Here is a 10,546-nt window from a genome sequence, read left to right as displayed (position 1 = left end):
TGGCAGCCTCTTTGCTGGCTGGGTCTCCCACTGGAAAGACGCACAGACTAAGAAACACACACAACATGTCTGTGTTGTGCATGCGTGTTAAATACTTTTGTTTTTGAACCCAGGGAGCACTGAGCTACATCTCCAGCCCTTTTTATTTTTATCTCATTTTATGTCTTTATTTTTAAAAATTTTGCAACAAAGTCTTGCTGCGTTACCCAAGCTGTCCTGAAGGTAGAAAATAAATGGTCCGAAGCAAAAATCTTTTTCTTTGGGGCTTTATGGGCACACAAACAGAAAAACATATACACTTAAGTGCACTTATACAGTCTTGACAGTTTACCCAAATAGGATCATATATGACTGTCTTGTTTTCTGTTGCTATAACAGATTACCTGAGACAGAGTGGTTTATAAAGCATGGAGGTTTATTTGCTCTGGAGAGCATGGTGCCGTCCTTGGCAGAGCCTGTTCTCCAGGGCTGCACCGCCCTGTGACCCAGACACTCCCGCATGCCCCACCTCACAACGGGCATCACTGAGAATCAAAGTTCCCACCCATGGACTTCCGGGGGACACAGTCAAACTGCAGCAGTGACACACAGATAATTTGTTTTTTATATTTAATGACATCTTGTGGGCATCCATCACGGCTGTGAAAGTACATCTATATTTCAGTTATCTTCCTATAGCTCTTTTTTTTTTTTTTTTTAGGTTTTTCTCTGGTACCGGGAACCGAACTCACGACCTTGCGCTTGCCCGGCAGGCGCTTTGCCGCTGAGCTAAATCCCCAGCCCCTATAGCTCTTTCTTTATAGCTGTCTATTGTTTTGCTGTACACGTGCATACTTTAAGTCTCCTATTGGTCAACTTTTAGTATGGGTTAAAATAATATCTGCTGATAGTACAGGCAGGTGAATATCAAACATTTGCATGTGCCCGTACTACATATTCTGAGCATTTCTTACTTATTAACCTTTTAATCTTTACAGCACCCCAATAAGTACCATTTATAGATCATATTCTGCTTCCTATGAGGCCATTTGAGACCCAGGGAGATTAAGTAACTTGGTCAAGTTGCTCCGCTAGAATGTGGCGGGGCCAGGGCTCAAACCCAGGCGACGGGAGTCAGGGCGGACACTGGTTTGTTTGCGGTTGTGCATGCTTCTGTGGTGAATGTTGCGGATCAGCCGCTCTGCATTCTCACAGGGACTTCAGGAGACGTGCATCCTGGGAATGGAAGTGCTCAGCCAAAGCTTCACGCGTGTTCAGTAATTGTGGAGATGTTCAAATGTCCAAGTAGACTTCACTTAGGGGAGTGAGGGAGAGGAGCAGAAATAGCAAAGCAAGAAAGTGTCTCAGGCTGTGGGCAGTGGTGTGATCGCCACTTGGAAGGCGGGTGTGAGGCCTGCGCCCCGTGGGGTGAGGACCCTCAGAGAGGACCTGGAACCTCTGAGCTTGGGGTTTTGCAAGAACAAGAGGGAGGAGGTGATACTTTCCACCCAGCCAGGCAGCTGTTCAGACCAGGACCAACCAGGCTCCTTTGCCCTCTGCCCTAGTGTTTTGTTTTAGTTTGTTTTCATTCAGGGGTAAGGCAGGCTCTCACTGTGTAGCTCAGGCCGGCTTTGAGCTTGCAGAGATCCTCCTGCCTCAGTCTCCTGAGTGCTGGGCTTGCAAGTGTGTGCCACTGTGCCCAGGACACTGGTGATTCGGAGAGTCTGCAGAACACACTTTCTGCCATGACTGGACTTTGACCTCTGGAGACAGGAGGCCGGGTTGGGCTGGGGGTTTGCAGCGGGGCGGGTGTAGACCGCACTGCATTTATTTTATTGCTCACCACAGCAGGCTTTCATGTCCCTCTGCTTCCTTCCCTGCACAGTGACCGAGAGCCGGGGCGGCGGGGACAGTGTGCAGAGGTTTTCCTCGCTGCCTGCGTACCTGCCCGCCAACCTCCATGTTATGGACGCGGACGAGGCCTTCTTCCTGAAAGAAACCAACCAGGACCTCACGCGCAACTCCAGCCTGCAGGCCCGGGCCGAGGCGCTCTTCATCTACCGAGCCCGGGCGCCCCCGACCGTCAACGCCAGCTACGGCCCATTTTGGGCAGAGAAGGTGGTCCCCGCCGAGCTCATGCTGACGTCCTCGCCCTTCGGGAGCCTGGAGAAGTTTCCCTTCAACTGGAAGCTGAAGTCCCACATCCTGGATAGCTCCATCTACTCCAACCGGCCCAAGGTGCAGACCCTGTTCTACGTCAGCGGCATGGGCTGGGATGACAGCGACCCTGGGGAGCAGCTGCCCTGCGTCAAGATGTTCGCCTTCCCGGAGGCCAGGGAGGTGGCGGCCAGCTGCCGGCTGCAGGGTGCCCCTGGGCTGTGTGTGGCTGAGCTGGAGCTGCTGCCCGAGTGGTTCAGTTCGGGGCTGGACCTGGAGCCGGAGGAGGAGATCCCGGCCCTGCTGGGGGGCACTGCCATGGAGCTCTTCTTCTCGCTCTACCCGGCCGACGAGGCGGGCGAGTGCCCGCTGGAGGACCAGGGCAAGTGGGAGAACAATATCCACTCGGGCCATGAGGGGCCCCCGCTGGCGGCCCCGGCCCGGGAGCGCATCGGCAGCGTGGTGGTCTACCCCACGCAGGACGACCTGCGCTGGTCCCTGCTGAGCCTGGACGACAACATCGCCCTCTCCGTTCCCCTGAACCTCATCCGCGAGGGGGACGCGGCCACCTTCCTGGTCTCCCTGGCCAGCGGCTCTGCAGCGGACCAGTTCACCCTCCGGTAAGAGGCGCTGCCGGGTCACGGAGCCATGATGGGCGGGTGACAGGTTCAGGAAATCGGCGTCGATCTTTTGCTGAGTGTTCGCCAGACAGCAGTGCAGCGGGTGTCCCAGAGTGGTGAGGACAGGTTTTGCCCGGTAGAGCACAGAGCTGAGCTCCATGCTGGTTGGGGGCACAGGTGGCTTGTGTGACCTGGAGGGACAGTGACAGAGGGGACAGTGGGACTCAGTGGAGGCAGAGAAGCGACATAGCCCCAGGGATCGGGTAGCGTGGGCATGATGCCCCCTGCGCCTGCTGCCCATTGGCAGTGACCTAAGAGAGGGTCTGCCCTCCCATGGAGATGGGGACACACAGAAGCCCTGTCCTTTCTGATGGCTCTGGCGACTTCTCAGCTCTGCTGATGCAGTATGAGCGCAGCTGCTATGAGCATGTGTGGCTGTGTCCCAATAAAGCTTTATTTATAACAGCAGGACAGGGCTGACCCTGGCCATAGTCTGCTCGTTCCTGGGCTGGCAGATCCAGTTTAAGCCTGCACCGTAGACCATAGTGTGTGCAGGAGCTCAGGCTGAGAGCTGTGTTGAGGCAGTGGCATCTTGAATAGGACCTCCAGGGGCGATGCAGTTGGTGGTGGAGGAAGGAATGATCCAAAAGCAAGGGGCTGCCTAAGCAGGGACTGGGCAGCGAGCAGGCTTGTTTGGAGCAGGAATGTCGTCCGGAGTGCGGGTCACCAGGGCACTGAGAAGAAGAAGGCGGCTCGGCAGAATCACGGGGCAGTGGCTGCCGGAAGCAGTGGTCTCCCTCAGGTGGGGTCAGGGATGAGGTTGACATTACGGAACCCCAAAGCTTGGCATGGATTGGCTCCCACTTGACATGGGTTGTCCCTGCTGGGTCAATGCCTAGAAGAGCCCTGCAGTGCCGCCTGGGCCCCTGGCAGTGAATTCCTGTTTCTAGCCGCACACAGGCACACTCAGGGGTGGCGTCTTCTCCTCAGCGAGTCCTTGGCTAAGGGGCTCAGCCGCCCCTTCCTGTGTGGTGAAGGCTCTGTGCTGGGGGTCGGCCTGTCTCTGCCTCATTCAGCTCACAGAGTGCCTGGGGGGCAGGAGGGTGTGGCAGTGACAGACGCCAGCTGTGTGGCCTCTGTGGGCTTCATTCTCCATGCCAGTGAGACGGGATGAATGCTGGGCTCTGTCTCCCGGGGCAGCCCGTGGTGTTCATAGACCTTCAGCTGCTGCCGAGGTGGGTGTGGAAACCCGGCGTGCATGGGCTTGCTTTGGGGGTGCTGTCAGAAGCGGGGCTTCTTCGTGAGTCCAGCATGGTCTTGATGCTGCACGGGCAATTGGCTGGACCTTGCCACAAGGACACACAGGCTCTGGCAGACCCCATTGTGTTCTGTGTCCTGTAAGAAGCCAGGATCCCCTGGCAGCCCCTGAGTTAGTCTTGTGATTGCTGATTCAGAACCCGGAGTGGCCCTTGCTCTGTGAGGTCACTCCAGGGGAGGGACTGGACTCTCAGGGAAATGGAGGAACCTGAGTCCAACCCCACAGAGATTCTTTAATGTAAGGCAATATCATATGTTTTATGCTTGCCTGAGCCTGACACCCAGCAGGTCCTCTGCCATGGCAGGCATTACCAGTCAACTGCAGCATTCCATCATTTCCCCCGCTAAGGCAGGCATTATTGATCAACTGTAATACTCCAACACATCCTCTGCCATAGTAGGCATTACCAATCAACTATAGCACCTCAGTATTCCCTCCACCATGGAAGACATTGTCAATTGATTGCAGCATTCAGTAGGCCCTCTGCCATGGCAGACATTACCAATCGACTGTAGCACTTTAGTGTTCCCTCTGCCACGGCAGACATTACCAATTGATTGCAGCACTCCAGAACTCTCTGCCTTGGTTACCTAAAGCCTACCCCTCCAGGCAGCCCTCAACAATCCATGTAGGGGATTGACACATCAGGCTAAACTTGAGAGGAGACTGCTGGGTGAGACATGAGAGGAAAGGGAGGGAAGCCAGGCAGCCTGGTGGACAGGGAACTCTGCGAGCCCGACTGGAAAAGTGTTTTAGGCCGGGAGAATGGCACATACAGCAGTATTTTCTTTCCTTGAGGACTTAGAATGGTCCGTCCCTCACTGTAAGTTCTTTGCAGGAATTAACTCACAAAACTCTCATGGGGCAAACGCTGTTATTATTCTCATTTTCCTGAGGCACAGAGAGGTCCAGGCCACACAGCTGGGAATGGTTGGAGTGAACCCCACTCATCTGGCCCTAGAGCCTGTGCCCTCAGCCCCACATCCCCACTGCCTCTCGTAGACACTGGGGGACACCTCTGGCTGTGGGGCTCCGGTCAGACCGGGGGACACATAAGGTTAATGTAGGGAGAGGAGGCTACTGCAGGGATAAGCTCCAAGGGGACCCAGCGGCCAGACCACAGAGGTCTCACAGCCTCACCTTGCTGGCAAGTAGCAGCCCCTCCAGATCTTCGCTTTCCCGCAGAAGCTGCTTTGGAGCTGACATGGACTCTACCACCGACTTGGCCCGGAGTAGTCAGCATGAGCTGTCTATTCCCGGGAGTAGTGGCTTAGCCTCCCAGGGGCTTCGGGTCGGGGATTGGGAGCCTGCTACCCCCAGCAGTCTCTTCCTCTGGATTCTTCCTTGAGCTTTGAGGTTGGGGCAGGGGCGGGAGTGGGATGGAGAGACAGTGGCTCAGCCAAAGGCAGCCCTGCACTTCTGTGTAACTCACTGCAGGTCTGTGTAACTGTGCATGTCTGTGTGACTGTGGAAGGGGCCCTTGGTGTGCCCCGGAGGAGAGCGTCCAGCAGGTGTTGGCAAACTGATGTCCACGGCCAGCCCCAGCCCCCAGACGTGATTTCTTTAACCCCTGTGACACTCTTAAAAATACCAGAAGAGCTGCCAGCAACAGAGAGAGGTCACACACTGTTTTCTTGGAAAGATGTGAAGATCTAGCTCAGCAGTGGCAACCCTCTTAGAGCCACGTGCCCACACTGCAGTCCCAAACCCACTTACGTATCACAAAATGCCAACGCTGCAATTCAGCCTGAATATGGAAGTTTTAGTTTAGAAGAAACAACTCTACATTAACATTTTTGTCTTAAAAAACACTGGTGCCTTGGGTTCACCGCCGCTGATCCAGCAGCGTGGCAACAGCTGGCTGTAGTTGGGTGTGTCCTGCTCCCTTCCCTTACCCCGTCCCCGCCTGCCACGCCCTCTTGCTGCACACCCAGCCCACTGCACCCCCTTTGTTACTCCTCTGGCTCCTGTGGGCGCTTGCATTTTGAAGCCTCAACACTGAATCGGGAACAAAGGGGAAACTGTGGAAGGGGTGAGATCCGAGTCCCTGGAGCTGGGCCTCCCCAGCTGGTGGGGAGGATCCGAGCGACCTGGATTTGTTGCAGGGAGGAAGCCGCCCCTCCGGGGTCGCCGGTGCTGGGGAGCGGACTGCTTGGTTCAGGCAGTTGCGTGAGAGCTTGCTGCCCCAGGAACGGGTCTGGGATGTGTTCCTGGGCGCTGTTGTGCAGTGACTGATACAACTCACTCTTCTAAAGTGTCTGTGCGCTCGGGCCAGATCCCGGGCTGACCCTGTCCGCGCATTCCCCTGTTGCGGCACTGCACAGGTGAATGTTATTCATGTCCCTTTTCTGGACTCAGGGAGACTAGGGCCCCCCGTCCGAGGCCACGCGTTGTGGGGGCGGTGGGACTGTGGTGTGGGCCTCCGTGTGAGACCGTAGCCCCCATTTTATGTGTTTACTTATTTTTTGATCGCCCCCATTTGAACCCCTCGTGGGACGCTCTGCCTCTCTGGATGGGCGCCGGTCTTCACCGTCGGAACGCTGTGGTCAGCTCCTTGCTGCTTTGCTTTGCTTTATTTAATGGCCAGAGAAAAACGCATCGAGGCTGTGGAAGTAGCTGAGAACAAGCGGAAGCTGTCTATTCTGAGCGTGCGATGGCGATGTCGCCCCCGGCTTTCTTTGTGTCTGGCAGAGATTCAAAGGCGGGCGGTGCAGGGGAGCAGGAGGCGGCCGGAGGGAAGGCTGGGTCTGCTGGACCGGAGGAGGCTGGCGTGGACAAGGAGGCAGAAGAGGTGGGAGCCGGGTGGATCGGGGAGCGTACCCGGCTTTTGCTGGCTGAGGGGGCCAGAAGAGAGGCCAGCACTCAGGAAGCGGCGAGTCGCCGGGCGAGTTCTGGCCACCGGGGGCCGCTGCCCCGAGGCTGAGACCCGCCGTCCTGGTCAAGCTGCGGCGAGGTGCGCAGCTATTCTGTTGTCGGATTGCGCCTGGCTGGTGTCCCTCTGTGTGCTCCGACCCTCAGAATGAAATCGCTTTCGGCCTAGGGGAATGTGTTACTTCCCAACGTGAAGTGACTGTTTTCGTCAAGTCTGTTAATGAATGAGATGTGACTTATGTCACGCTGGCTCCAAGGAGGCCCCGGATCGGAGCGCGCGTGCTGCGCGTGTGCGTGAGCCTCGCTGAGATCCGGCCTCAGCCTGGGGGTGGCGGGAGGGGACAGACGGGGGCCGCTTCACACATCGCCTTGCTGTTTCAGACCGCGCTGTAGAGGCCATTTCGTCGCTTACTCCGTGATGCTGAAATAGTGAAACACGGCCTTCTAAACCTCACGAACTCGAGCAGCCTTGTAGCCAAGGGCTATGATGTGTGGCTTGGCGGGAGCCGGGGCTGCCTCGGGGCAGTCAGGCTGGAGTCAGGCGAGGCCATCCTTATGCATGTGCCCGAGGAAGTTTGGAAAGTTTTGAGATTCTTCCGCTCCAAATATAACACCTCTGAGGCTGAGAGGGTTTCAGCTGTAGGCTGCACATCCCAGGAGTTAAAGATGTGGCCTCTGAAGCCTGGGCGTGAATCCTGGCTCTGCACACAGCAGCTGTGTGACATTGGGGAAGTTACTAATTGCTCTGTGCCTCAGTGTCCCCATCTGTAAGTGGGAAAATGGGTATGCAATGTACAGTGATCAAATTGGGATGGTTAGTGTGCCCCTCTCCTCAAACATTTATGGTTTTTTCATTGAGCATATTGAAAATCTTCTTTAGTACCCATTTAAACATATACAATCAGTTGTCAGCCATAGTCACGCCACTGTGCTACAGAACATTTAGAGGTATTGCCAGCCATCTGCATCCGGTACCCACTAACCACCCTCTTTCCACGCCCGGCCCCTGGCCTCACACCCACTCTTTTTTTTCTCTGCTTCCATGAGATCGACTGTTTAGCTCCCTACTTGTTTTTCTGTGCCTGGCTTATGTCACTTAATATAATGTCTTCCAGGCTCATCCATGTTGCCTCAGATGGCAAGATTCCATTATTTTTTGAGTAATATTCAGTTGCATATATGTACCACATCTTCTTTTAGACATCCACCCACCCACACTTATATGGATCATCCATCCCATACACCCATACACACACACATGCACAGTGTACAAATTGAAACAATCTGATGAATGTCTGTCCATCCCTCCATCCATCCATCCATCCATCTATCAGTCCATTGATCCTTGGATCCACCCTCCCATCTGCAACCATGCATCCATTCATCCATCCACCCATCCATGTACATTCCATACCTTGGTTATTGTGCAAATTGAAACAAACAACCTATCTGATGAATATTTGTCCATCTGTCCATCCATCCACCCACCTACCAATCTACACGTCCATCCATCCATGCATATTCTATACCTTGGTTATTGTGCAAATTGAAGCAAACAGTCTGTCTGATGAATGTTTCCTAAATGGCACCAGAAGTCCAGGATTTATTAACCTTTATTCCCAGACAAAACTCAGATTTCCTGTGAGGAAATGGGCCTAGGCACAGCTGCTCTGAAATCTGCAGAGTTGGAACCTACATCCAGCCTAGAGCTTAGATTTTAGTAGATTCAGAGATGAAGGCAGGCAGTTATTTCTTGGATGAACCATAGCCTGCATGGCTGCTTAGGTACTGTGAGCTCCTGATGTTTCTGCTGTGTTTGGAGAGCACGTTTCCATAATTAGAAGGTGGTGCTAACCCGTGGCTTGCCTTGTTTTCCCTTCCGAAGGTGTTGGAATCTGAGTCCTGCAGCAGTTGGTAGTGAGGCAGGGTCTGCTTCAGATCCCTGAGGGTTCTGTGTACAAAGGGGGATTTGATCTGCACTCATGCCTTTGTCTTGGGTCACAGCTTTGGAGAGCTGGAGTACCCCCAGGTCAGTGTGGTGGCCAGTGGTCATTTAGTGATCACCCAGTTGGTGCCAAGTTGTGCTTAAGTGTGTTACCGCTTTAAAAGAACCTCACAGCCTTGCAAGGAGCTGGCACCGTGCTCCTCAAGGTGCTTTGTGGGTGCACAGGTGAGCTGGGTCCCTCTGTCCTGGGCAGTACCCGGCCGGTGGGCCCAGCAGAGAGGGCTGTGGGTGCCCATAGCTGTCAGGGACCTGTCTGCAGGGGGCTGGTGCAGGACCTTGGCTGACCTTGGGCACACACCTCCCGGCTTAGGGTGCCCCACCCCTGGGAGCAGTCTCTGATTGCAGCACTCTCATCCAGGACACTGAGCGTTTGCCCTTGGTTTCACTCCCCTCTGCTTATTTTTCTTCTTTTCAGCTCTGTTCCACTGGTTTTGTTTCACCTGACCTGGAATATTGCTCTGAAAAAAGAAGCTGCTACAGGAGTTTCACATCTGTCCTGTGTATCTTTTTTATGGTGGTAGATACACATATGATGCCATCTGCCCTACTGACACACTTTTCAGTGCATGACGCAGCATGCTAACTGTCTGCCGCATAGCGCACTGTAGACATGTCTTGCGTGGTGGAGCTCACGGTTGCCCCAGCTCAGGGCAGGTGCCTTTGGCTTGCCCCTGCCCTGGACGTGGCCACCTCCCTACCTTGTGTTTCTGCAGCATTTGACCTACCTAGTTGGCTTATTTGCCTATGACCTTTGAAGTTAGTTTTCAGTTGTACAAGGAACACAGTAGATACTCTTCATAAAAGAGAAAGTAGAAAACGACAGGGACAAAGCTGGTGTCCATGAGGAGGACCCCCTTCCAGTGCTGAGTGCTGTTGTATCCAGCCTCGAACAGCACCTCAGTGACACCATGTGCCGACTCACTGCTGCTGCACACCCAGCTTATCCTCAGCTGTGGGCAGGGCCCTGTGCCTGCTGCCCGGTTGCCCTGCCACAGGTGGGCATTAGGCTGTGCCCTTTCCCTGGACTCCTCAGGCGGCGCTGCAGGGAGCCTGCTGCCTGGAGCACAGATGTAGCCGTTGGGGAGGCTCGGGGCTCAGGGCTGGAGCCCGACTGCCAGTTCAGGTCCTCCCTCTGCCACACTTAGCCTGGGGACCTTGGGCCAGCCCTCGCCTCTCTGTGCCTCGGTTTCCCATGGGTAAAGGGAAGGTACTGTGCCGACCTCAGAGGGTTGTGGGAACTACATGAGTGGACACGTGTCTGATATTTGGAACTGCGTGCACCCAGCTCTCCACCCACGCCAGCAGCTGTTACAAGTTTCTCATCGGCGGCTGTTGTCATCACACCTTGAGCGCTGAGGGCTGGGAGGCTGCTGTGGACCATGCTGCCTCCTCCTGGGTCTTGCTGGGAGATGCAGAATTTTAGATATGACACAAATAACTGAAGGCATGGAAAAGATAAAAATCATGAGATGAAGAGAGCTTCGGAACCAGTCCCAGAGAGCTCCACCGTCAAATAGGTTGATAAATTACCAAGCTGAATCCTTCAGACAGTGGCCAGAGAAGTAGCAGAAGAACCAGGAGAATCTGGCATCACAC

The 10,546-nt window shown here is 54.7% G+C and overlaps 1 protein-coding gene across 1 annotated transcript in view; it reads left to right on the top strand.

Moving 5' to 3' along the window:
* Window positions 1-1,665: 1,665 nt before the first annotated feature.
* LOC102026220 (transmembrane protein 132B) overlaps window positions 1,666-10,546 on the top strand; it is a 213,553-nt gene continuing 204,672 nt past the window's right edge. Inside the window, exon 1 of the mRNA XM_013503744.1 lies at window positions 1,666-2,756. Coding sequence (XP_013359198.1) covers window positions 1,837-2,756 — 920 coding nt within the window. The 5' untranslated portion in view covers window positions 1,666-1,836. The remainder of the gene's footprint in view (window positions 2,757-10,546) is intronic.

This window comes from Chinchilla lanigera, unplaced genomic scaffold, assembly GCF_000276665.1.
Source record: "Chinchilla lanigera isolate Chin_1 unplaced genomic scaffold, ChiLan1.0 scaffold00081, whole genome shotgun sequence".
NCBI classification, from domain to species: domain Eukaryota; kingdom Metazoa; phylum Chordata; class Mammalia; order Rodentia; family Chinchillidae; genus Chinchilla; species Chinchilla lanigera.
The sequence above is the reverse complement of the archived record's forward strand: the minus strand, read 5'-3'. Positions and strand labels throughout refer to the sequence as shown.